Source organism: Gadus macrocephalus, chromosome 11 (assembly GCF_031168955.1).
Source record: "Gadus macrocephalus chromosome 11, ASM3116895v1".
NCBI lineage: Eukaryota > Metazoa > Chordata > Actinopteri > Gadiformes > Gadidae > Gadus > Gadus macrocephalus.
The window spans coordinates 2,479,244-2,506,384 of NC_082392.1; the positions used below are offsets into that span (position 1 = coordinate 2,479,244).

A 27,141-nucleotide genomic window follows, 5' to 3' on the forward strand; every position below is an offset into this window, starting at 1 on the left:
TCCATCCTGTTTATCGCTCGGTACTCCAACCGCACGGTCCTTCCCTCAAACCAGGGCCGATTGGGGAATTGTATTGTTGCGAAATAACACATAAAACAGGAGATTTCCATCTTGAAGCCTGTTTCTTTATACCAGATGACATCTGACAGCAGATAGTGAGGCAGTGGGTGCTATCTGCACCGAGGGCTGAATAACACTGGTTTCTAAGACAACCCACCAGCCTCCAGGCATCTCACCGAACACTTGTTTTCTCTCCCGTCCGTCGCGCGGTGGGCAGCAGCTGAGATCCCAGGGTCCGGACGTACAGTAGGCGTCTGTTGAGGCACTGAGATCCCAGGGTCGGAACGTACAGTAGGCGTCTGCTGAGGCGCTGAGCTCCCAGGGTCCGAACGTGCAGTAGGCCTAGGCGTCGGTTGAGGCGCCTGGATCCCAGGGTCCGAACGTACAGTGGGCGTGGCCTATTGGGCGTTATTTATTTATTTTGCATTATTTACAGCTTTATTTGTTACCAGTTGCAAGTTGAGGATGACTGCATTCAAAGCATTGCTTGGACATTACCTGTTAGTCATCTAATGCGTGATTCACAAGTAAACTCGAAACACACCCATCGCTCCGTTATCAACCCACCACGTATTGGCTGTTGGCGAGAGAGGGAGGTCCCGCCCACGGTGCTTCGGGATCAGTGATTGGCTGGTGACGAGAGAGGGTGGTTCCGCCCACGGTGCGTTGGGATCTGTGATTGGCTGTTGACGGAGGTCACCGCCCACTGTACGTCCGGACCCTGGCTTGCCGGTCGGAGTTGAGGACTGCGTAGGAGCGGTGCACAGAGGGTCGGATGCTGCACGAGCAGCAGCAGCACTGTGCGCGCGGAAGTCGAACCTGCAGTTAACATCAAAGCGGATCAAGGCGACGATGCGGTGCCTTTGAGGTTGAAACCGGATTTCATTTGAACTGCAAACCAGCCCATCAGAACCCTGTGAGTAGCTTATCCACCCGGCATCGTTCACCAACGATGACATTTAATGTACGATAATTTTTTTATTTTTTTTTATTTTGACCGACATATGCAAATTGCATGCTAGAGTTCTTTCTAAAAGTTTAATCCTGATCCTAAATTAACATTTAAGAGCGCCTGCTGCGACTCATAGCATCCATCTTCACCCGAGACACATCATCTGTCAAACGCTGCCTGAGTGGCATCGCACGTGTGTGTGTGTGAGGTCTGTAACTGTGTGTGTGTGTGTGTGTGTGTGTGTGTGTGTGTGTGTGTGTGTGTGTGTGTGTGTGTGTGTGTGTGTGTGTGTGTGTGTGTGTGTGTGTGTGTGTGTGTGTGTGTGTGTGTGTGTGTGTGTGTGTGTGTGTTTCCTCCAGTGTGTGACCGTCCCTCCATTCGACCCATCCGGCCGTTTGTCTTCCCGCCACCGAGATGCATATGAATAGCTTACTCAATCAGTGGAGTAAGTATCTGCTCTCTCCAACTTCATGTTTCAACCCCGGTGTGTTCACAGTGTTGTCTCGACCATTGTGTATTAACGTGTCGGCCGCCGCCTACTCTGAAACTAGTGTGTGTGAGGCAGGTGTTGCGTAACTCAGCGGGGGTTGTGGAGGAAGAGGCGGCGTGTGTGTGTGTGTGTGTGTGTGTGTGTGTGTTGGTGTGTGTGTCGGTGTGTGTCGGTGCCCTGACCGGACGTCTCGTAGTCAAACCGCCGGCAGGAATTTCCGATGTTGATGTGGATGTGGTTTTCCAGCTGTCCTGATTTAATGATCGCACATGGTATAACCTCGATATAGAGATATAGAAAAAGTTGTGCCCTAGATAAAGCTACGTATAGAGGTACATTGTGTCAATGCAGATCTAGAAACGAATGTTGATATACGACATTAGCTTGGCATCCCGCTGTGATTCATGGAGGAGGTCAGATGTGTGGCTGATAAGCGATCGGATTTATGGGCGGGATATTTGGCCCTCCCTCTACAAAACGTTTCTACTAACAACAACGTTGTATGATTAAGGTCGTACAAATCTTTGATTATTAAAGTAAAAAAGACAAAGCAAAGCATGCAACACATCCCTCCCAGAGTTTCGGTCTAGTTATCTCTTGTTTGTAATAACAATTGGCTTAGTAAAATGTATTTTTGTAAAGTAGAGGATCTTCTCAGCTCTTTTAAGACTCAGTTCACATTGCCGTAGAGAAGTGTGTGTGTGTGTGTGTGTGTGTGTGTGTGTGTGTGTGTGTGTGTGTGTGTGTGTGTGTGTGTGTGTGTGTGTGTGTGTGTGTGTGTCTCTCTCCACCACGGCTGAGAGATCATGGGCGGGACATCAGTTGCAGAGGTGGAGTGATGAATGAGACGGAGGGAGACGGAGGTCATGGTTGCCTGAGGTCAGAGTTCAGCACTCCCCCCCCCCCCCCCCCCCCCCCGGGGTTTCCTCAGTCCACCATGCTGCTCTAACTATGGAATGGTGGTTGTTTTGAAGAGTTCCAACACCCCCTCTCTCCCACCTCCTCCACCTCCTCCACCTCCTCCTCCACCTCCTCCTCCTCCTCTTCCTTCTCCCCATCTCATCCCTCTCACCCATCCCCGAGTGGTCCAGGTCGTAACCACGGCGACCTCATCACCACTATACCCTTGTCTCAGGGAGGATGATGTAGAGCAGGTGTGCCCAACCAGTCGATCGCGGTCTACCAGTAGACCGCCGACAGATCCCAAGTCGGCCGCGAGGGGTGAAGAAAAAAGAAAAGAAAAAAAAAAGCATTTGCGCGGGACATATACGCGCGGTAGCGCATGCGCTGCCAACAGCAGTTGAAAGCCGTCAACAGTAGTTACACACTCCTCAACGTTGGCATGGCTGAGGGGAAACGAGCTAAGACCTACCATTTTCACCCTGAGTGGGAGGAAGATTATTGATTATTGTTGAGAAGGTGCCGTGCGCAGACGGAATGAAGCCCCCACTGAAGTCCGTAGTGGGGTTCTCCCCCCCCCCCCCCCCCCCCGCTTGAAGGTAGGTTTGCAATGTTGACACTAGACTGGTAGATCTCGGGAGGTTGGCTACTTCAAAAGTAGATCTTGGGTCAAAAAAGGTTGGGCACCCCTGATGTAGAGAAACATCTGAATCTTGTTGTCGTACCGTGATTAGTGTTCCCCAGTCTATAGGGTAGTACAGTGATTAGTGTTCCCGGTCCATAGAGGCAGACCTGTGATTAGTGTTGCCGGTCCATAGAGTCAGACCTGTGATTAGTGTTCCCCGGTCCATAGAGTCAGACCTGTGATTAGTGTTCCCGGTCCATAGAGGCAGACCTGTGATTAGTGTTCCCGGTCCATAGAGTCAGACCTGTGATTAGTGTTCCCCGGTCCATAGGGTCAGACCTGTGATTAGTGTTCCCGGTCCATAGAGTCAGACCTGTGATTAGTGTTCCCCGGTCCATAGGGTCAGACCTGTGATTAGTGTTCCCCGGTCCATAGGGTCAGACCTGTGATCAGTGTTCCCCGGTCCATAGGGTCAGACCTGTGATTAGTGTTCCCCGGTCCATAGGGTCAGACCTGTGATTAGTGTTCCCCGGTCCATAGGGTCAGACCTGTGATTAGTGTTCCCCGGTCCATAGGGTCAGACCTGTGATTAGTGTTCCCGGTCCATAGGGTCAGTCAGACCTGTGATTAGTGTTCCCCAGTCTATAGGGTAGTACAGTGATTAGTGTTCCCGGTCCATAGAGGCAGACCTGTGATTAGTGTTCCCCGGTCCATAGGGTCAGACCTGTGATCAGTGTTCCCGGTCCATAGAGGCAGACCTGTGATTAGTGTTCCCCGGTCCATAGGGTCAGACCTGTGATTAGTGTTCCCCGGTCCATAGGGTCAGACCTGTGATTAGTGTTCCCCGGTCCATAGGGTCAGACCTGTGATTAGTGTTCCCCGGTCCATAGAGTCAGACCTGTGATTAGTGTTCCCGGTCCATAGAGGCAGACCTGTGATTAGTGTTCCCGGTCCATAGAGTCAGACCTGTGATTAGTGTTCCCCGGTCCATAGGGTCAGACCTGTGATTAGTGTTCCCGGTCCATAGAGTCAGACCTGTGATTAGTGTTCCCCGGTCCATAGGGTCAGACCTGTGATTAGTGTTCCCCGGTCCATAGGGTCAGACCTGTGATCAGTGTTCCCCGGTCCATAGGGTCAGACCTGTGATTAGTGTTCCCCGGTCCATAGGGTCAGACCTGTGATTAGTGTTCCCCGGTCCATAGGGTCAGACCTGTGATTAGTGTTCCCCGGTCCATAGGGTCAGACCTGTGATTAGTGTTCCCGGTCCATAGGGTCAGTCAGACCTGTGATTAGTGTTCCCCAGTCTATAGGGTAGTACAGTGATTAGTGTTCCCGGTCCATAGAGGCAGACCTGTGATTAGTGTTCCCCGGTCCATAGGGTCAGACCTGTGATCAGTGTTCCCGGTCCATAGAGGCAGACCTGTGATTAGTGTTCCCCGGTCCATAGGGTCAGACCTGTGATTAGTGTTCCCCGGTCCATAGGGTCAGACCTGTGATTAGTGTTCCCCGGTCCATAGGGTCAGACCTGTGATTAGTGTTCCCCGGTCCATAGGGTCAGACCTGTGATTAGTGTTCCCCGGTCCATAGGGTCAGACCTGTGATTAGTGTTCCCCGGTCCATAGGGTCAGACCTGTGATTAGTGTTCCCCGGTCCATAGGGTCAGACCTGTGATTAGTGTTCCCCGGTCCATAGGGTCAGACCTGTGATTAGTGTTCCCCGGTCCATAGGGTCAGACCTGTGATTAGTGTTCCCCGGTCCATAGGGTCAGACCTGTGATTAGTGTTCCCCGGTCCATAGGGTCAGACCTGTGATCAGTGTTCCCCGGTCCATAGGGTCAGTCAGACCTGTGATTAGTGTTCCCCGGTCCATAGGGTCAGACCTGTGATTAGTGTTCGTGAATAAGAGTTCTCTGCGCCCCTCTGTCCTGTATGTGTCCTGTACTCTGTGTCGGGGGTTCTCTCTGCGCCCCCTGTCCTGTACGCTGTGTCGGGGGTTCTCTCTGCGCCCCCTGTCCTGTACTCTGTGTCGGGGGTTCTCTCTGCGCCCCCTGTCCTGTACGCTGTGTCGGGGGTTCTCTCTGCGCCCCCTGTCCTGTACTCTGTGTCGGGGGTTCTCTCTGCGCCCCCTGTCCTGTACTCTGTGTCGGGGGTTCTCTCTGCGCCCCCTGTCCTGTACTCTGTGTCGGGGGTTCTCTCTGCGCCCCCTGTCCTGTACGCTGTGTCGGGGGTTCTCTCTGCGCCCCCTGTCCTGTACGCTGTGTCGGGGGTTCTCTCTGCGCCCCCTGTCCTGTACTCTGTGTCGGGGGTTCTCTCTGCGCCCCCTGTCCTGTACGCTGTGTCGGGGGTTCTCTCTGCGCCCCTCTGTCCTGTACGCTGTGTCGGGGGTTCTCTCTGCGCCCCCTGTCCTGTACTCTGTGTCGGGGGTTCTCTCTGCGCCCCCTGTCCTGTACGCTGTGTCGGGGGTTCTCTCTGCGCCCCTCTGTCCTGTACGCTGTGTCGGGGGTTCTCTCTGCGCCCCCTGTCCTGTACGCTGTGTCGGGGGTTCCCACGGCCCCGGGGGGCTCGGTGGGGGGGCTGCGCCCCGCGTTACGGCCCGCCCGCCCGCCGCGTTCAGGAATGCAAATGTTGTCCGTCGGCTACAGAAGTCAAACACACACCCAGCCACACTGGGGTGCGAACGCACACAACCTCCAACCACTGTCTGTGTGCGTGTTTGTGTCTGCGTGTGTGTGTGTGTGTGTGTGTGTCTACATGAGAGTGTGTCTGCGTGAGTGTGTGTTTGCGTGTATCTGCGTGAGTGTGTGTTTGTGTGTGTCTGCGTGTGTGTGTGTGTGTGTGTGTGTGAGAGTGTGTGTGTAGGCTGTCACGGCGACAGATGGGGCTCCGGGAAGTGAACAAGGGCATCTTTGTGCGTTGGCCACAATGCGTCGACCTCTGACATTCCCTGCAGCCCATTCCTCCGTGCCTACATGCGGCCGGTCAGCGCCGTCTGTGTGGACCACTATCCCCGACCCAAGCTCCGCCCCTAAACATCCCTACTGACCAATCACGTCCGGCTGCGCCGCCGTGGGTTCCAAAACAAGACAACAAGAAAACAAATGCCTCGTGCAGTACAGTGTGTGTGTGTGTGTGTGTGTGTGTGTGTGTGTGTGTGTGTGTGTGTGTGTGTGTGTGTGTGTGTGTGTGTGTGTGTGTGTGTGTGTGTGTGTGTGTGTGTGTGTGTGTGTGTGTGTGTGCGTGTGTGGGGGTGGAGGCCTTGGAGAATATCTCTGAGATGCGGTGAGGGTAGAGAGACGGTTGCACCATAACTATGATTCATCTGCGGAGGAGGGGACCGTACTGCCCGTCTGTTTACAGAGCCCGTCTGCCTACTGCTGGAGGATGTAGCACTCATCCTCCTAATAGCATGCTACACAGAGGATGTAGCACACATCCTCTATCTAGCATCCTCCAAAAAGGATGCTAGATAGAGGATGTAGAACGCAACCTTTATGTAGCATGCTACATATAGAAGGATATAGCACGCGCATACTCCATGTAGCATGCTTTAGTAGCATGCTACATTGAGGATATAGCACGCATCCTCCATGTAGCATGCTACTTAGAGGGCATAGCACGCTTTGGATGTAGCATGCTTTAGTAGCATGCTACATAGAGGATATAGCACGCATCCTCCAAACAACATGCTACATAGAGGATATAGCATGCTTTCTCTACGTAGCATGCTTTAGTAGCATGCTACATGGAGGATATAGCACACATCCTCTGTGTGGCATTCTTTAGTAGCATCCTATATGGACAATATTTAGCACACATCCTTTATGTAGCATGCTTAAGTAGCATGCTATATCCTCTGAAACACATAGCGTGCCCTGATAAATACAACACATACAGAGGCTACTGCATGCTAACTATCTTCTATAACACAAAGAGGCCACAGCATTCTAGTAAAGCGTTCTATAGGTGCTTCTGTGTGTTAAAGAGCTTAAACTACACGGATGTTTACGATACATGAACGTAGCTTGCTAGTTACGCATGCTATAATGTTCTGGTGTTAAAAACGTAAAAAGGAAGTAGCATGCTTGCTAGTTACGCATGCTATAATGTTTTGGTGTTAAACACCTATAAAGGAAGTAGCATGCTTGCTAGTTACGAATGCTATAACGTTTTTGTGTTAAACTCGTATACAGGACGTAGTCTGCTCGTAAAGCCCATTTACTAGCATACCTTCCTGCTCTGTGGCTTTCTGTTGTGCCCGCCCGTGGCTCCACAACACTGCCCCGGTTACGACTGTGAACCCATCGGCTCTTGGGTTACGCTTTCGACACGAGAGCAGTGTTTGCATTATGCACCAGTGGAAGACATCAGGTCATTTCCTCGGCCCATTCCGCTGGTCGAGGCCGCTCTGTTGAACCGGACCGCACGCACTCAGAAGCGATCTGCTGAATGAAGACATGGAGCCCATGCTGTGTGTCATCGTCTGCGATGGGGAGTCAAGGCTGGGAAGTTGACAGTTCAGCAGTTTAGGTCAAATGTGTGCAAGTTTCCCAGGTTGTGATGAGCTGACCAATCAGAGGGTGGCTGTGCAATCCTAGCGCATGTAAATGTCCCTAATAGCATCCCTAATACATCCACGCTTAATCCTAGGGGCTCACGGAAATGGAGCAGAGACGAATGCATATTTGGGTCAGGAACGTAAAATAATCACATTTTACGTCGCACTCTTTATGGTTCACTCACTGTCCGATCGCCACTTCCTGAACCCATGTCAATCATAGCACAAGCGGACTGCTGAGGGATGATGTCGGTGTGAGGCGACGTGTTGATGTGGGCCCCGGTTGTTGCCGTCTCAGGCCCGGGGGCCCCAGGGGCCCGGGGGTTTGGCTCAGACTGAAACGCCGGCTCACCAAACATCGCAACTGTACCAAACCGCGTCAAGCTGGGAATTAGCAACTCCATGTTCCTTTTATGTAACGTAATCCGTTTGTTGTATGTTATCCCCTAACTTTCCCCTAGTTATTTCAGTAGAGCCGGTTGCATGAATAGCATAGCATAGCATTAGCGTTGGGTCTGCTGGATCAGGTAACCTTTATGTTGGTCTGATACTTCTGTGGCTTTGTGTGGAAGATAGCAACCCTGCTGGTGAAGCTGCTGGTTCCTTTCTGCACACACAGTGCCGACACTGGAAGTGTGTTGCAGGAGCTCAGATAAGATTAAGAGTTAAGTGGAGCACACAACAGAACAAATCCTGTTGGGCGTATCCATGACACAATAACATCTGTGGTGGTAATTTCCTTGTCAAGGTGTGTCCCTCGGCGACGCCGGAGTCCAGGCAGACACTCTCTGAGTTCTGGGTGAATTTGGAAGCCTAGCATGTAGAATGTAGCGCCTAGCATGTAGCATGTAGCATGTTGCGCAGACGGAAGTGAAGCGGAGCCTTGGACTCCTTCGACTGACAGCTTTTTCTGTTCCTCAAATTGTATCATCCATGAGAAACATTTATCACACAGTTATCCTGCATCCTAAAGAAGTAGTTATTTCTCAACTGGACTCTGCTAAAGAACAATATCGGTATTTGTACTTAACTTGAGTGACCTAAGAATCAATCTGCAGAATCAATATTCAACTTTTCCATTGTACCCTGTCCAATACGTAGATCTGTAGTAGAGCAAAGCAAACATTGGTTAGATACGGTTTGGTTGTGTCTGTTTTGCCCTGATTTTGCCAGACTCCCTTTGGAAGGCGTCAGTATCTTAAAGCTTTGTTACCGGTTTGAATCATGAGGCAACAATGTTCGTAGGTGGCTCTCCGCTTCAAATCATTTTTATTGTTGACAGCGATAAAATATGTGAGGCTAGTTTGCTTGGGAAACCGGTGAAACCTGAAAGTCCACTACTGTGCAGATCATAAACTCTATAAACTATTGGCTGTTTAGAAATATCTGTGGCAATATTCATCTAGTGGTTAAGGACATGAGGTTTTGATGATGAATGTGCAACTTTAACTTATAAAAGTACCTCATTATGTTATTTATATATATATATATATATATATATATATAAAAATAGACCATCTTCACAGCTTGTACTTAATTGAGTACTTGTTTTCTCAAGGGGCTTTTATCTTGAAGTAAAGAATATGAGCAGTTTTTCCAGCGCTGCAGAGTTATGCCGTGCTATTGACCCAGTGACCACAAACTACTGCCTGTGTGAGCTGCGCCCATGACTTTCCAAGGACATCAGTTGGACTGGCCATTCCTGCTGTCACTGAAAAACCCTCTAATTGCAGCCCAAGCGTGACGTTTCTCAGGCTTGGGTTACAAAGTATGAAAGCCATTTTGTAATCTCAGAAAATGCTACGTGCACTCCTTTCTTTAATCATGAAAAAAAAAAGTTGCTGTTTTGTTTTGTCGTTTAATTTACACGACAAAACATTCAGTAGCGAAAAAGCTACAACTGCTGGTAGCTACAGCTAGCAGGCAGATTCTGTTTCTGTTCTGTTCACTTTTGGATAGCAGCCACATTTGTAGCTCTAACTGAAACTGTAACTAGCAGCAGTAGTCATTTGTAGCAGTAGGGGTGTTTAGAAAGGCGTAGTGTCGCATAGTTATTATACTTGTTTTATGTCAGAGTATAACATAAGGTTGGTTGTAATTTCAGCATAGTAGTATTTTGGAGTGTTTAAAGTAGTATTATGTTTATGTTAATATCCAACGCCACATAAATTACAGTGGTTGATGGTACTAACAAACTCAACTGATGCAGAAAACCTTCCGAAATCGCCCAAGTGAACACTGCTGAACGCTAGCATGCCGCCACAGCTAGCGGTTAGCCACAACTAGCTGGCAGCCACAGCTATGTGTGGTTCCCTGTCCTGGTCTCCTTATCTGACGTCAGCCTCCACAGCACAACATCTGTGGCCTCTAGACAAAAAGCTACTGAAAATGGCCTCCATGAACCCCTTATTAGAGTCCGATACTGTGAGAGGTCCGCCTGAACCTCTATTAGAGTCTGAATCTCTATCAGAGACTGTACCTCTATTAGAAACCGAGACTGTGGGAGTTCTGCTTGAACCTCTATTAGAGGCGGATACTGTCAGAGGTCCACCGGAACCTCTATTAGAGTTTGATACTGTGGGAGGTCTGCCTGAACCTCTGTTAGAATCTGAGCTTCTGTTAGAGTCCGATACTGTCAGAGGTCCAGACCAGACACAGTCAGCCTTGGCTTGGTTAGTTTACTGCTTCAGGTCTCCAAATACATCTTTCCTCCCCACCTGGGCTCACCTGGAAATGGCACTTCAGGGCTTCCGTCACACAAAAGCCAAGCACTGGATCAGAATAACAGAGTGTCTGGTTAAAGTGTTGCTGTGTGCGTGTTTCTTGTGTGACTTCCTGTTACCTCACTGTGGGTGAGCCCTCCATAAGTCTGTTAACATGGCTGCCGCATGTAGAGCAAAAGCAGATTTTGTCTTCTGGCGAGACTTGTTCCATTTTCTCCATGAGGTGTGAAGGCTGTGACTCGTTGCCATGACGTCACTAGCTGGCGTGTTCGCTCCCTCCCCTATAAAACAGAGTACCGTACACAGCCTTAGTGTTGACATTCGCGTAATAATGAACTGATGTGTACCAACACCAGCGACAACTAATAAACCGGGAGGGACAGACGTACACGGGAACTGTAATGAATAGGCGAGGTAGACACACAAACACATATACACACACACAGACACACGCATAGGCAGACACACACACACACACACACACACACACACACAGAGCCCGGATACGAACAGCCTTGGGCGTCAACAGAACCTGACGCATGCACACTTCCTGTGAACACAGCCTTCACCCGTTTCCACGGCGAAGAGGAAAAGGCTTCTTCAGAGAGGGAGAGAGGTCTCGGGGGGGCGAGGAGGATGAAGGGGTGTCTTTGGTGTGTTCAACCGTCTGAACCTGACTCATGACCTTATCTGCTCAGAGAAAGACTTCAAGCAAGCAACGTCCCCCCCGTCCCCCCCGTCCCCGTCCCCCTCCAAGGTCTCTCTGGGGGTCAGACAGGGGTCAAGATTGACTCGGTGAGAAAACAAACCTTCCGCCTTGACCGTCCGTCCTCCCCCATCCTCCCCCACGTCACTGTGGGGACGTCACTGTGACGTCACAGATGCTGAGTAACAGAACCTCCCAGAAGGTCCATCGGTTGGGGCGGGAGGTGGGCTGCGGTGAGGGCGTCATGGCGGTCAGATAAGGAACAGAGTGCATTATGTTGACGGAAGACTTATCTCTGGATAAACAAGCAGTGGGAGCAACCGTGAGCCGTGCCCAGGAAACGCAACGCAACCAAGGGGGACGAATGTTCTAGAGGAATCAGAGCCTGTGGGACACTCACTCAGAGACAGAGCAGAAACACAGTGAGACAGACAGACGGACAGACAGACGGAGAGAGGGAGAGACACACAGCTACAGAGACACGAGACAGAGGCAGACGGAGACAGACGGAGAGAGGGAGAGACAGATGGCTACAGAGACATGAGACAGACAGACAGAGAGAGGGAGAGACAGACGGCTACAGAGATGGAGACAGACAGACCACTGTGTTCGAAACCCAATATCCACAGTCTACCTGTAGGACTCCTTGAGCTAATGCTAATGTTAATGCTAATGACATTCTTCACTGTAAGTCAATACTGAATGTCCAGAGAGTTAAAAGGGGGGGGGGGGGGGGGGGGTAGCATTAGCACTCTCTTCTACCTTTGAGCTGTGGGTTTTCCGTTGGCTTAAAACCTGAAATATCGTCACAACATCCACACTAAGTCCCTGTAAACAAAGACTCATCCCCGCCCCCCCCCCAAACCCGACCGGCCCACTAAGACGGGTGATTCCCCCGCGGGATGGACCCATGCCCTGCATGCGTGCTCCTGGACACCAGGGCCATTGTGAGCCTCAGAGGGTGAGGGTGAGGGTGAGGGTGAGGGGGGAGGGGGGGGGAGGAGGGGGAGGGGGGGGGGGGGAGGGAGGGGTTGTCATGGTGGTTGCCAGTCTGAAAACAATGCCGTCGGACCAGCTCGTCCCGGCTCCCGTGAGTCAGGGCCGTCCTCTGAGGAGGAAGTGCAGCCTCTTCAGCCGGGGGGGGGGGGGGGCTTCTCTGCCTGCGTTGACATCCTTCCTCACCGAAAGTCCCTGTCCTCATCCCTCAACGGGAATATTAATCCTGTTCCTAATCGTTTCCCAGTAAAGCCCAGAGCATGCGGAGTGCAAATGTACGTTCGTGTTTTTAGCTCAACCATAAAAAGGGAAGTGAAACATATCTTAAATCATTCAAAATGTGATGATTTGCTCTGTTCTGGCTAAGTGCTTTGAGCTGAAACGATGGAAATGAGAAAATATTCCTCAATAGATTGTGATCCCCAGCCTCTGAAACGAGGTTGCGATTATCTCCTTAGTCGTGAAAATCTGGAGATTGGTGAAAGACTGACTTTATGTCACTTTAGTCTTTCTTTGCAGTGAATTATTTACAGTGTGTAGGGCACTGTGTTGTTTACAGTGTGCTGTTCGCAGTGTGTAGTTCCCAGTGTTTACATTGTTTTACTTACAATGTGCTGTTTGCAGTTTGTAGTTCACAATTTGTTGTTTAAAGAGTGCTGTTTGCAGTGTGTAGTTCAGTGTGTTGTTTACAGTGTGTAGTTCACTGATTTGTTTTCAGTGAATTGTTTAGTCTGTGATTTTCAGTGTATAGTTTACTGTGTGTTGTTTACAGTTAATTGTTTACAGTCTGTGATTTACAGTGTATAGTTTACAGTGTGTTGTTTACAATGAATTGTTTACAGTCTGTGAGTGACAGTGTGTAGTTCACAGTGTGTAGTTTGCAGATCGCGCTAAATTTGTCCAAATCCTTTACAGTGTGAGGCCTTCCCCTCACAGATATCTCAGTGGAGTGGAGCCGGGTAAACATGTTGTTCTCCTTCCTGAACAAGCTGTTGTCTCTATTTTGAGGCTGAATTATGCACAGCTTTGTCTGGGAAGATAATGAGGTGGAGCCACTCGCCTCCTCTCTCCTCCTCCGCCTTCTCCTCTTCCTCCTCATCTCCATCTCTCCTCCTCCTACTCTTCCTCCTCTTCATATCCATCTCTCCTCTGCCTACTCGTCCTCCTCCCCCTCTTCCTCGCCTCTCCTGCAGCCTGATGATGATGATGGTGGTGACGGTGGTGATGAGGAGGTGGCAGTGGTCCCGGTGTCAGCCCTCGCTGGGTGTACTTGTGGCAGTGTGGAGGGCTTTCAGAGCCCCTGGCGCTGTGTGCTGAGTGCAGTGGTGGGAGGAGGGCTGAGTAATTGCTCTGTTACTGTAGTCGGTTCAACTGAAGAGCCACAGTGCTGCTGCCACAAGGTTATTTTAACTGTGCCCCGTGTTGCTGATTGTTTGTCTTCCTTTGTTTGTGTGTGTGCGTGTGTTTATATCTAGAATTGTGTTCCGTCACGCATATACACATCTGTGTGTGTGCATGTGTGAGTGGGGTCCTCCATTGTGTTCCGTTGTGTCAATCTTTAATCAGTGTGTGTGTGTGTGTGCGTGCACTTCTACATTATGTTACATGGTCTTTATTCACCTGTGTGTGTGTGTGTGTGTGTGTGTGTGTGTGTGTGTGTGTGTGTGTGTGTGTGTGTGTGTGTGTGTGTGTGTGTGTGTGTGTGTGTGTGTGTGTGTGTGTGTGTGTGTGTGTGTGGTTCCTCTATGTTCCGCGGTGTGTACATCTATATTCACCTGTGTGCCCCCCCCCCCCTCCCCAGCGGACGTCCCCAGGATGTGTGAGGTGGACGTCCCGGCGGAGCCCCCCAGCCCCACCCTGCTGGGGGAGTCGGCCGACTCCTACTGCCAGGCGGACCGCTGGCAGAAGCTCCGCACCGCCGTCCGCAAGCTGGAGTTCTGGGAGAACTTCAGCGCCGAGCTCATCGGGACCGGCTTCTTCTCCAGGGTGTACAAGGTACCACCACCACCACCACCACCACCGCCGCCGCCACCACCACCACCACCACCGCCGCCGCCGCCGCCGCCGCCGCCGCCGCCGCCGCCGCCGCCACCGCCACCGCCACCACCACCACCACCACCACCACCACGCACACACGCACGCACAGACACAGACACACACAGCAACCTGGTCTCACAGGAATCCGTGAAATGACTACGGTCGGACGCTTAACTCGAAATCCGTGGCCACATCACGGAAACACGCCGATTTCCGTGATGTGGCCACGGAATTCGCTCCAATGCAAGTTCATGACGCCGGTGTTCCGTGGCTCACACACGGATCCCCGTTTCAACGAGCGAGTCGACCACGGGGGCTTAACTCAAAACCCGGGGTGGTCTCACTGAAACACTTAAATTTTCCTTGTTGTGTCCACGGAAGTTGCTCCAATGCAAGTAAATTACAATGATATTCCGTGGCACACACACAGATTCCCGTTTCAATCTGTGTGTGTGCCACATTTGACCACAGCGGGGGCTTAACTCAAAATCCGCGGTGGTCTGACGGAATCACTTCAATTGTCCGTGATGGGGCCACGGAATTTGCTCCAATGCAAGTAAATGACAATGATATTCCGTGGCTCACACACGGAAATCGGCGTGTTTCCGTGATGTGGCCACGGATTTCGAGTTAAGCGTCCGACCGTAGTCATTTCACGGATTCCTGTGAGACCATGTTGCACACAGGGTGTACAAGGTACCAACACGCACACACACACGCGCACACACACACACATGGTATACAAGGTACGAACACGCATGCACGCACATACACACGCATACACACACATACACACACATGGTGTACAAGGTATGAACACGCATGCACGCACACACACGCACACACACACACATGGTGTACAAGGTACAAACACGCATGCACGCACACACACACACACACACACACACCCAGGGTGTACAAGGTACGAACACGCACACACACACGCATGCAATTACGCAGGTTCCCACACAGACACAGAAAAACCGACTCTCTCACAAACATACACAGTATCAGCCTGTGAACACAATGCACGCACACGTACGTACGCACGGACACAAACACAAACATAGGCAAGCACACACAGTAACTTCATCGGTGTGAACAGACAAACCACACACGTAGGCACACATCTCTGTACGCATGCACACACACACACACACACAAAGTAATAGCCTTGTTGTGAACATACAACACACACACACGCAGATGTCCTTACCGGGAACATAGTGCCTCAAGACCTGGGTTTAATGGTTTCCAGTTTCCACAGTAAAAGGAAAAAGGCTTCTGTTGAAACTCTGGGAGGGGGGGGGGGGCTTTCGAAACACATCCTCCTTAGAGAGTGTGTGCGTGTGTGTAGGTGTGTGAGAGTGTGTTAAGTCATTAAGTCACTCCATCCAAAGTGACTGATAAATGAGTCTGGGAACCCCCAAAGAATACAATCAATATTAGAGTCCCCACAAAATAAGAGATTAGTTTAAGGACTTTATGGGCAGAGGGCTGAGTGGCTGTAAGAGATGATGGGTTAGTAAAGAAACGAGTGGTAGTGCGGTTAAATTAGATCACATATCAAGGTGCTTTCTACGTTCATTTTCTACAATTCTAAAGTTCCAGAACCATAGTTCAGCTTCTAGGCTCCTAAAGCTAGGTAGTCCCCATCAGCAGCAGCACAGGAGATGTGAGTGGCAGAGGGATTGATCCCGGCGCCTCCAGGCTGTGAACCAAACTCACTCTCACTCACTCCCGAGGTGTGGGTGTGTGAGTGTGTGAGTGCAAACTACCATCTAAGCACTTGTTACATCATGACCCCCACTCCCCCACGATTGTCTCACTTGGCCGCACGGAAGCCTAATCATTGGTGCCGATGATGTCACGTGGTCACCCTGACCGCCATCAACCATAAACACCCCCAGCCTTTCCCCACCCGTTCCCCACCCTTACATAACTCACCCCTGGGGCTGAAATCTGCAGCCAGCCGGAATAACAAGCTGCAGGGGCCTCGTGGGGAGAGGGAGCGAATGGGGGAGAGAGAGAGAGAGAGAGAGGGAGGGAGAGAGAGAGAGAGACGGAGAGGGAGGGAGAGGGAGGGGGAGAGAGAGAGATGGAGAGGGAGAGAGAGAGAGAGAGAGAGAGAGAGAGAGAGAGAGAGAGAGAGAGAGAGAGAGAGGAGAGAGAGAGAGAGAGAGAGAGAGAGAGAGAGAGAGAGAGAGAGAGAGAGAGAGAGAGAGAGAGAGAGCCATACTACTGACATTGGGAATCGAACCCAGTGCTTTATTAATGCCGAGAGTTGACAGTCAGTGTGCCCGTGTGTCTGTGGTTCCGTCTGTCTGTGCGTCCCCGTGCGTCTGTGTTTTCGTGTGTGTCTGTGTGTCCGTCCCCCAGGTGAATCACAGCAGCAGCTGTAAGGTGATGGTGGTGAAGATCTACAAGAACGACGTCGACCAGGACAGCATCGTCCGAGAGATCAGCCTCCTGCAGAAGCTCTCTCACCCCAACATCGTCAGGCAGGTCTCCACCCGGAACCTCCACCCTAACTATTCATCCATCATCCATCCATCCGGTGACACATCTGTACACTCTCTCACCGCGCCCACACACATGTGGGACTCTGTCTCACACACACACACACACACACACACACACACACACACACACACACACACACACACACACACACACACACACACACACACACACACACACACACACACATCCCACTCACCCTCCCACTGGTTTTCTCACACTTTCGTTTTTTTCAAGTTTATTTAGGTGCCTCAAAATGAATCTGTATTTGAATGTAACAGAAGATCAAATCCCATAGGCCTGCAGTCTAACCTGGAGGCATCCTCGAGCAAGATGACTCCTAACCCCTACCTGCTTCTTAAATACCTGTCTCTGTACTTTCAAACTCCTAGCTGTTCCTTAATGACCTGTCTCTTTACTGTCTAACCCCTATCTGCTCTTTAATGACCTGCCCTGTACTGTCTAACCCCTGCTCCTTAATGACCTGTCCTGTACTGTCTAACCCCTACCTTCTCCTTAATGACCTGTCCTGTACTGTCTGATCCCTACCTGCTCCTTAATGACCTGTCTCTGTACTGTCTAACCCCTACCTTCTCCTTAATGACCTGCCTGTCTAACCCCTACCTGCTCCTTTAATGACCTGTCTCTGATTCACTGTGAGGCATCCTGGATTAAAGCGTCTGATGAATAAGAAAACACAGCGGTGACGTAAGACTGCAGGTCAGACGTTGTTTGTCCAAGATATGTCCCTGGAGGCACTTAGTGAAGGTCAGAGAGAGAGAGAGAGAGAGAGAGAGAAACCTGGTACACAACACCTTGACTCAGGGCTTCTCGTGTGTGTTATATAAGCGATGTTTGTTGGCGCCCTTGTGTCCAGCAGAGAGCTGCGTCAGAGATGTGAGTGTCTTTCTTTCATATCGGTTGCGTTGGTAATAATCTGTGTGCTGAGGTCTTTTATCTTAGTGCATCGTGCGTTGCGTGAGACATAATAACTCATAATAAAAGCTTTCCTCCTGTAGCAGTTCCTTTCCATAGCTCACCTCTCTGAACGTATTCATTGGTTGAATGAATACCCCCCCCCACCCCAAAGAGAAATCAACAACAATCGAAAACAAACCAAAAGTAAACAAATAACCGCCTGGTGTTGACTCAGCCTCCATCGCGATGATGCCTAAACAAAGCTGAGTACAGGAGGCTATGACCAATCAGATCTGACCTGGAGCACGACATGGAAATGAGGGCGGGCACAGCTCTCAGCCGTAGTCCCGCCCACAAATAGTCCTTCAGTTGGACTCTATTCAGATAGGACCCGCCTCCTAGTGATGTAGCAGATGCTCTCACGCTGAGCGTCTCAGAGTTGATTCTGGAGACAGGGGGGTGAGGAGCAGGTGGGGGGGGGGGGGGGGGGGGAGGAGCAGGTGGGGGGAGGGCAGCTCGCTCTAGCACCCCGGCGTGCAGCTTGTGGACATTGGGGATCGAACCTGGTATCTTGTGAAAGGGAGTTGAACGCCCTTATCATTACGTTATCATTGCCGCATATCCACATATCAAAAGAGTATTTCAAAAAAATTTGATTAAAATAATTATGATTTGTTCATACAAATTATATTGGTAATATTTGTCATTGGTTTGTAATGTTTGTTGATGTTTTTTTCGGCAGATATCTCGGCATATGCGTCAAAGAAGACAAGTTGTACCCCATCTTAGAGGTGAGTGCTAGCCACCTAGCTCCTGCACATGGTTAGCTCAACGGTCGTGTGTTGGCGTGCTCGCTGTATTCTGAATGACATAGATACAAGATACACACAGATACATACACAGATACACACAGATACAAATGTAATCCCTGACCAGGAGTCGTGCAATGGGTGCATTTACTTTTGGGTGTCAATGAATCACTTTAATATTAACTTGTCTAATCCTGTCAGTATGACCAGAACAATGTCATAAATGAATCATTAGACATTTATATACAATGCCCATAAATGTATATTAATGATATATTTTTCTTTGAGGATATAAATCGTGTAATACGACCACAACATAAATCGCAAATATCAAAGAGACAAGTAGGTGATGAATGCATCCATCTTGGAAGTGTGATAAATCTACATTGAATTTCAATAAATTATAATCGGTTACACTTAAATTTCATTATTTCCTGTCTATATTATAATATTACTGAAATATCTCCTCTCTCCCATGAGTGATTTCCATACGTTTTTAATCACAAGCCTAAAAGCCTTCGAGGTTCCCTAAACAATCGCAGATCATTTTCACCGCGGTTCAGTCAGAGCAGAACGTCTCTAGCTTGGTCTCACAGCCACGACAACACTTAGCATAAGGGACGCCGAGCTGTGATTCACGCGCGCTGGAAATAGACTCGCGGCCCCGCGATAACTGGGAGCGCCAGAGAGACGTCTTTGATGGCAAATGATCATCAGTTTACATCAATGTCACGATAGGCTTGATTAAACCTTGGAGCGTACAACCCGTGGGTACACATGACACACCCGGGCTGTGGGTGAGTCATCCAGATGGAATACTAAACCCTTTTGACCCACTTTGGGATGGGTATAATAATGAATAATAACATTGTTGTAAAAAGCTAGAATATACTCATTAAAAAAACGGTATTAATTATAATGATTAATGAAACAATTACAATCCTATGCAAATTCCATTAATACTACCACTAGTACTAATAATTAGATAGGATAAAGCAAGATGGGCTGTCGAGTTATTATTAATGATGAAGACCCGTCCCACCGTAGCTACATTACTGCTTAATCAAATCAGAGGAGCCAATTCATCTAGATCAGTGTTGGTGGGTCGCAGCCTTGTTCTGAATGGGTCGCAGAGTGTGTAATAATACTTCTTCTATTTTGTTGCATTTCTAGAGTAATGAGCTTTGAATGCTGCAGAGATGAAAATATTTGTTGCTCATAAAAGGCCATGATGACATTGTGTGTGCGTGTGTTTACTAGCCCACTTTCGAGAAATAAATTTGCTTTGTATGAAATGTATAAAAGTGGGCCTCGACTTCACGACCATGGGGAGATGCTGACCAGTGGTCCTCGACGGGTCCCGAGGCCGGACCCGTCGAGGACCACTGGTCAGGATGGTTCTGACGCCGGTTCCTGGTTCGCTCTGACTGTACGTCCACACCAGAAGCGAATTGAGCTACCAAATCGCCGGAAGTCATTCACTTTCTATGGGCGAGAGCGACCAAAGCGACCAAAGCGACCGACGCTACCAGCGGCCAAAGTTAAGCGACGAGAGCGTTCAAAAAAAGTTGAAAACTTTTGAACTTTATGCAAATTACTATGACGCGTTTCAGCGGCAAAACACTGACAGCCAATCGGAATGTAGACGCTCTTCGCTTGCGTGGATCCCAGGGAACACCGGCAGGCACTTTTGAATTGTACGTCATGAGCGACTCGAGCGACCAAAGCGAACAGAAATATTCGCAGCGAAACTTTATGAGCGGTGGCTTCTGGTGTGGACGTACGGTGAGAGTGTCTGTGGGCTCCTCTCTGTCCAGTACGTGAACGGGGGCTGCCTGGAGGAGCTGCTGGCCAGCCAGGACGTCCCGCTGTGCTGGAGGGAGAAGGTGGAGCTGGCCTGCGACATCAGCCGAGGCATGATCTACCTGCACTACAAGAACATCTACCACCGGGACCTCAACTCCAAGGTGAGCCGCGGCCACCGGAGCTGACCCGGGACGGGCCCACACGGGGATGGCATCGGAGGAAGAACTTTATCTCTATAGGACCTTGCAAAAGCAGCTTACAATCTTGAAAGCTGCTGTAATATATAAGTTATGTATTACATATATATAAAACTTTGTCTAACTCGTGCAGGCAGGCATAAAACATGCTTGTTAGTGAACAGTATGGTGTAGTGATGAATGAATGAGTATCAGGTGGGCTGGTTCTGAAGTGTGACCAGCGGGGTTGATGAATGCATGAGTAAAGTGTGTGAAGGTGTGTGTGTGTGTGTGTGTGTGTGTGAATGAGTGACCAGTAGTGATGAATGCAGGAGTAAAGTGTGTGTTAAGGAGTGTGTATGTTTGAATGAGTGAACAATGGGCTTTAACTTGGCTTCTATACTTAGAGACTGAAAACAATTCAAGCAGACAAACCACATTGTAGTAACTACAACAAACTCGAACCTGACCAGTCGTACGATTCCCTATTCGCTCTCCGTTTAAACTCAAATGTTTTAGATGATATGACGAGAGAGGACCCGTTTAAGAATGGGTCCGCTACCACGCTAACCTGATTGGACAACAATAAGGTGACAACTGTACTTCTCGATCCAGGAACATGAAAAATGTCCCCCCCTTTGTCCGCACATACTTTGAGTGTTCTCAAAGTATGTGTCGTAGCAACGCCATGTGTGTGTGTGTGTGTGTGTGTGTGTGTGTGTGTGTGTGTGTGTGTGTGTGTGTGTGTGTGTGTGTGTGTGTGTGTGTGTGTGTGTGTGTGTGTGTGTGTGTGTGTGTGTGTGTGTGTGGCCTTCTTTAATTTGGGTTGCCAGGTTCTGCAGAACAAAAGTTAACAAGGTTAATGCAGTGGGAGACGCCAACACAGCCCGCCTGTTGTCATGCTAATATAAACCGTGCACGCGGGGCGTGTGCATGTGTATGCATGAGCGAGCCCGCCCTTGTGTGTGTGTGGGCTGTTGTCATGCCAAGTTTCTATAAACATTCCCCCCCTCCCCTTCACACACACACACACACACACACACACACACACACACACACACACACACACACACACACACACACACACACACACACACACACACACACACACACACACACACACACACACACACACACACACACACGCATTGTCTTCAACCTTAAACTTTTCAGCCAGTCTTTTCCTTCAGAGTGAGTTTGGGTGGTGCGTCTGGAGTTGTGACATCACCCTCAGTCAGAAGGTCAATTAGATTAGAAAGAGACCGCAGCTCAGCAGAGATGAATGCACTTTAGTTAATTACCTCTCACGGTTCGCTCTTCCTTCAGCTACTGCCAGGACCAGCTGTTCCAGTAACAGGAGAATAACTCTCTCTATCGATCACTTTCTCTCCCTTTCTCCCTCTCCCCCATCTCTCTCTTTCTCCCTCTCCCCCCATCTCTCTCTTTCTCCCTCTCCCCCCATCTCTCTTTCTCTGTCCTCTTTGTCCTGCCGTCTCCCTCTCCCATCTCTCTCTTTCTCCCCTTTTCGCTCTCCCTCCATCTGTCTCTCTATCTCTCTCTTTCTCTGTCTCCCTCTAACTCTCTCATTCTCCCCCTTTCTCTCTCCCTCCGTCTCTGTATGTCTGTCTGTGTGTTTGTCTGTCTGTGTGTCCCCCTCCCTCCCTCTCCCTCTCTCAGGCACTGTTCACACCCGGAGAACAGTTGCTTTGCTTGGAGGGAGAGGAAGGGAGAGGAAGAAAAAGGAGGAGGAGGATGCAAGAGAGGGAGGAACTAAATTTAGTGGCTAGTAGGAGTGAGAGTCACCTTGCCCTGGGGAAAGACATGTGTCAGAGAGAGAGAGAGAGAGAGAGGGGGAGGGAGAGAGCGAGAGAGAGAGAGAGAGAGAGAGAGAGAGAGAGAGAGAGAGAGAGAGAGAGAGAGAGAGAGAGAGAGAGAGAGAGAGAGAGAGAGAGAGAGAGAGAGAGAGAGAGAGAGAGAGAGAGAGAGAGAGAGAGAGAGAGAGTCTCCTTGTGTGTCTGTAAAGAACACACACTCTCCTCTCTTCCGTGAAAACCTCCCTGTCTTTGCTCTCCTGTCTGGGGTTGGCCGTGGGCTCACCTGCTGACAGGTCGATGCGCTGTCGCTACGCAACAGTGCCCCCCCGCTGCCCGTCAGCGGGGCCGGGGTCAGGCCCCCCACGGTCAGCACCCCCGCGGTCCACCCCCCAGGGTCAGCCCCCCCAGCGTGGGGCCACAGCGCTGCCCCCTGACGCAGGGCTCTGTTGCGTGTCCGTGATGGAGCTCTGGTCAAGGACTGAATTATTCAGCGTGAGGAGGGAGCGGTGACGCCAGCCTCCATTGAGCCAGCGTCCGTACGTCTGTCCCCTCTGTCACTAGGGGCCCAGCGGCTGAATAGACCTGCATGAGTGTGGGGGGGGGGGGGGGGGGGGGGGTCCAGAAATACTAATGAAAAGGTTTGAAAGAAAGCCATCATTAGATTGTTAACTGAATAAAGGGATTGTTGCAACAGTATGAGTTGCTTTCGTGAACTTTCCATCAACCTGTAGGATGTTAGCACTATACTGCCACCTGCTGGTGACAGACTGTAACTACAGTTGTCTTTACTTGTTTACCATCCAAAGCTCATACACTCACAATATTTCTGGTGGACACACTGGGAATCAAACCCCTAAACCTGTTAATGCCTTGCTTTATAATTGAGGTAGACTGGGAATCAAACTCACAACCCTGGCAGTGTTAATTGAGACGGTGGATTCGTATAAGTTCCTTGGAGTACACATCAACAATAAACTGGACTGGTCTGACAACACAGAGGCCCTCTACCGGAAGAGTCAGAGCAGACTCTTCTTCCTCAGGAGGCTCAGGTCGTTTGACGTGTGTGGCAGGCTGCTAAGGACATTTTATCTGTCTGTGGTAGCCAGCACGCTGTTCTTTGCTGGGGCGTGCTGGGGAGGAGGCATCAAGGCTGGGGAGTCAAACAGACTCAACAAGCTGGTTAGGAAAGCCAGCTCTGTTGTGGGACTTGAGCTGGACAGTCTGGAGGTGGTGGTGGAGAGGAGGATGAGGGACAAATTCAAGTCCATCATGGGCAACCCCTCCCATCCCCTCCATGCTGAGCTGTGGCAGATGGGGAGCACCTTCAGCCACAGGTTCATGTTCCCCAGGTGCAAGACGGAGCGCTTCAGGTGCTCCTTTGTGCCGGTAGCCATTAGGCTGTTCAACAGTGCCCGATGATGATTGTGTTTGTGTATGTCTATGTGTTTGCATATGCATGTGTGTGTGTGTTTAGGTATGCGTATATATGTGTATATGCATCACCCATCTTGATGTTGTTTCTGTTTGTCTTGTTTTTGTCCCTATTAACTATAAGCGTCTCCTTATGCATTAGCACTTTGTATTTATTTATTTATTGTATTTATTACATTGTTATTTTGTCCTGTGTCCTTCCACTGCTGCTGCAACAAACAAATTTCTCCTACGGGGGATTAATAAAGTTATATCGTATCGTATCGTATCGTATCGTATTAATGCTTTGCTTTATAGTGGAGCTAGACAGGGAATCTAACCCATAATCCTGGCAGTGTTAACGTCTCGCTTTATACTAGAGCCTGACAGGGAATCAAACCCCTAACGTTGTCAGTGCTAATGCCTCGATCTATAGTTGACTAGACACGACCACATACGCACAAGTGAGTCTGACAACCGTCTTAAATGTGAAGCTGCTGAAGCCTGCTCAGGCTCTGCTACTGACCATCCACGCTCTAACGCAGCCCCCCCCACCCCCCAGAACTGCCTGATCCGGGTGGGCCCGCGGGGAAGGGAGGCCCTGGTCACGGACTTCGGGCTGGCCCGCGAGGTGGTGGAGCTGCCGGTGAAGGACCCTGACAGGAAGCTGTCCCTGGTGGGCTCCGCCTTCTGGATGGCCCCTGAGATGCTGCGCGGGGAACCCTACGACCGCAAGGTAGGCAAGGGAACGGGGATCCTGACCGGGACACTCGTTTCCTCTTCATTATTCCTCGTCGTTACTTTATCGTTGGTGTTTCTGTTGCTCTTGATATTGGTAGTAGAACTCCTAGTCATTTCACTTGGCAGTTTCCATCCCCTGTACATCAATAAATCGATCCAACGGATAGAAGTGAAAAGGTGTGTTCAAATATATGCTTAAATAAAGTAAAAATGGCAAGGCATCCGAATAAGTTTTAAATTCAGTCAAATGGAATTAGTGTTAGCGCGTTCCCATGTAGACTCCTGACTGTAGAGGCTAGCGTTCCCACTGGTAGAGGCTAGCGTTCCCAGGTAGACTCCTGACTGTAAAGGCTGGCGTTCCCAGGTAGAGGCTGGCGTTCCCAGGTTTACTCCTGACTGTAAAGGTTAGCGTTCCCAGGTAGAGGCTAGCGTTCCCAGGTTTACTCCTGACCTGGAGAGCGTGTCACTGTGTTCCTGCAGGTGGATGTGTTCTCCTTCGGCATCGTTCTGTGTGAAATCCTGGCCAGGATCCCCGCCGATCCAGAAGTACTTCCCAGAACACAGGTGGGGATAAGAATACACATATAGGAGGATTTGTGTTGAAGTCCTACTTTCCAAAAATTCACCCATCAATTTCTTGAATCTTTATTGTTCATATCTCGAAATTAATAATTTGCCATAGACACAACGCACACAAACAGACAGTGCGAGGCAAAAGCAATAGAGCATGGCTATCTCATCGGTGGGATGTGTTATCTGTGTGCAGGACTACGGTCTGGACCTGGAGGCCTTCGGGAAGCTGGTGAGCGGCTGTCCCCAGCGAGTCCTGGAGTTAGCCTCGAGCTGCTGTCTGGTGAGAACAACACAACACAACACAACAACCACAGCTGCTGCTGAGCCCGGCTCCTCTCTCTGGGGAGGCCGTGGGTTTGCTCTACAGTTCCCCCCGGCAGAATGAATACTCGGATTCACAGTAGTTGGAATGGCAATTCAACGAGATACATAGAGTTGTTCCGATACCGATACCAGCATCGGAAAGTCCTCCGATATCAGGCATCGGCGAGCACGCGAGTTTATGCACCGATCCGACACTATCTCATGACCAGCTCATTCACCGCACAGGCAAAGAGCATCACAGACAAGTGCGGTGTTATGCTGCGTTCGTTAACGGTCGGAGGTGGGAAGTCGGAATGGGAAACGCGTCATCTCCAACCTACGTGCCTTCGAGCTACCAAGTCGGAAAAACACGGGATGCATAGACGCATCTAGGATTCTATTTGCACCAGGGGGTGTGTATAATACTTTGAGTTGTCATGGTTTCCCCAAGATTCTAGAAGGTTGCCCCACCCAGCTTATATGGCCGCTAGGTGATTAGGGTATGACACCTGGTGGTGAAATAGGGCTCCTTTTAAATCCACTTCTCCTCTGGTCTTCCAGTTGGAGTCCTACAGAAGACCGGCCTTCACAGAGCTTCTGGACGAGCTAGGAGAGATCGCCGAGAACCTAGACCCGCCCCCCGGGTCGGAGCTGACCACTAGCTGAGCGGCGCGCTCTTTGACGGCTCAACCCTCCAATCACGTCAAGCCAAGGCATGAGGACCTCCCTCTCATCCTGCTACCAGACGTTCTTCACACGGAACTGGACTGAACCGGACCGAACCGGACCAAACTCGAATAAACTCTATCCCAGTCTCTTGCTGAGTCGACGGACCCCCGGTTTGGGATACAAATGTTTAAAAACTGTTTTGGGAAAGCACAAGGCTTCCTCTAACCTGTCATGACACTTTGTTTGACCAACTTTTTGCGTGACGGATGTGTAATTGAATTATTTACCGTTCTACTTGGTAGTATAGTTTGGTTTCAGTTTGTATGTTATGTTATTTTGTGCATGATTTATTTTAAACTAACGAATATTTGTTACGAGTATTTTGTTATTTTGTTCAGTCTCTCCTTCCTTGAAGAACAGATGAACAAATTTATTCGGATCTTCTCTGCATTCTTTCTGTCGGCTTCTGACTCTTTTGTTTTGATGAATTTGTTGAAAGCAAAGACTCTCCGGCAGATTGCTTCTACGAGTAGGAAAAGTTCACAGCTTTCGAAAGGTGTACAGATCACAGCCCTTCTCACGGCACCATCGAGAAGGACCTCACACACCAGACACAGGACACAGGAAAAGGTTCCTGTGGTGGGTGAGGGCCCATGTGATGGACAAGTGAAAACCCATGTGGATCTTGTCCTGTTCAGAGGACCAGGATTGGTTTTGTTTTAATGGCGTCACTAAGATTGTACAGATATTGAACGTGCCTAAATCGGTCGGATTCTTCCTCGGCCATTTTTGTCTTTGCAACCTGATATATTTTTCGAATGACAGGAAATGTTTAATTCATACAGTATATCACTAACAAATCGCTACAGTAATACAAAATTACACATTTATTTACTAGAGTTTACTTTCCTCTATTTGTATGAACTAGCATAATCAATTTTGCTGGCAGCTACAAGACAAAGGGAACTCTTTTTTTCTGTGGGTTACCCCTCAAAAATATTTTCTTAAGCCTGTTTGGCAGTTGAATGTGGCCCAGTTTGTAGGAATCAAAGGATTAATGTCCGATAGTAAAAAACAGAAAATGTACAGTTTCTTATTTGACCAATGTCAACATGAAGATAATCCACAGAAAACATTCTCAGAGTTATCGTTCAGTCTTTTTTTATGAATTAGATTCAGAATTCCAGAAAAGATTATGTGTTTTGGTGTGGACAAACATTGTTTAAATAATAATTTTGGATATATGGATGAAACAAACTGTCTAAATATAATCTATATTTTGTTGTGGACGAGCTTGAATATGTTTAATCAGTCAGTATTTTGAGAACAGAACTATTATATTAAATCTGAATGACTTTT

The 27,141-nt window shown here is 49.5% G+C and overlaps 1 protein-coding gene across 4 annotated transcripts; it reads left to right on the forward strand.

Moving 5' to 3' along the window:
• Positions 1-783: 783 nt before the first annotated feature.
• zgc:162952 (PKc_LIMK_like_unk domain-containing protein) lies at positions 784-27,141 on the forward strand. 4 transcript variants are annotated; one of them, XM_060064647.1, is made up of 10 exons: positions 796-976; positions 1,372-1,457; positions 13,808-14,001; positions 16,423-16,544; positions 18,224-18,272; positions 20,108-20,257; positions 24,059-24,232; positions 24,718-24,801; positions 25,004-25,090; positions 25,675-27,141. In XM_060064647.1, the coding sequence occupies exons 2-10, from the start codon at positions 1,427-1,429 to the stop codon at positions 25,777-25,779; spliced, it is 996 nt and encodes a 331-aa protein (XP_059920630.1). In that variant the 5' UTR covers positions 796-976; positions 1,372-1,426; the 3' UTR covers positions 25,780-27,141. The 4 variants fall into 4 exon arrangements, with proteins under 4 accessions (XP_059920632.1, XP_059920633.1, XP_059920630.1 ...); XM_060064649.1 differs by lacking the exons at positions 24,718-24,801; positions 25,004-25,090; positions 25,675-27,141 and adding exons at positions 24,481-24,525; positions 24,602-24,661 and having other exon boundaries at positions 784-976; positions 24,059-24,292; XM_060064650.1 differs by lacking the exons at positions 24,718-24,801; positions 25,004-25,090; positions 25,675-27,141 and adding exons at positions 24,481-24,511; positions 24,568-24,641 and having other exon boundaries at positions 786-976; positions 24,059-24,292.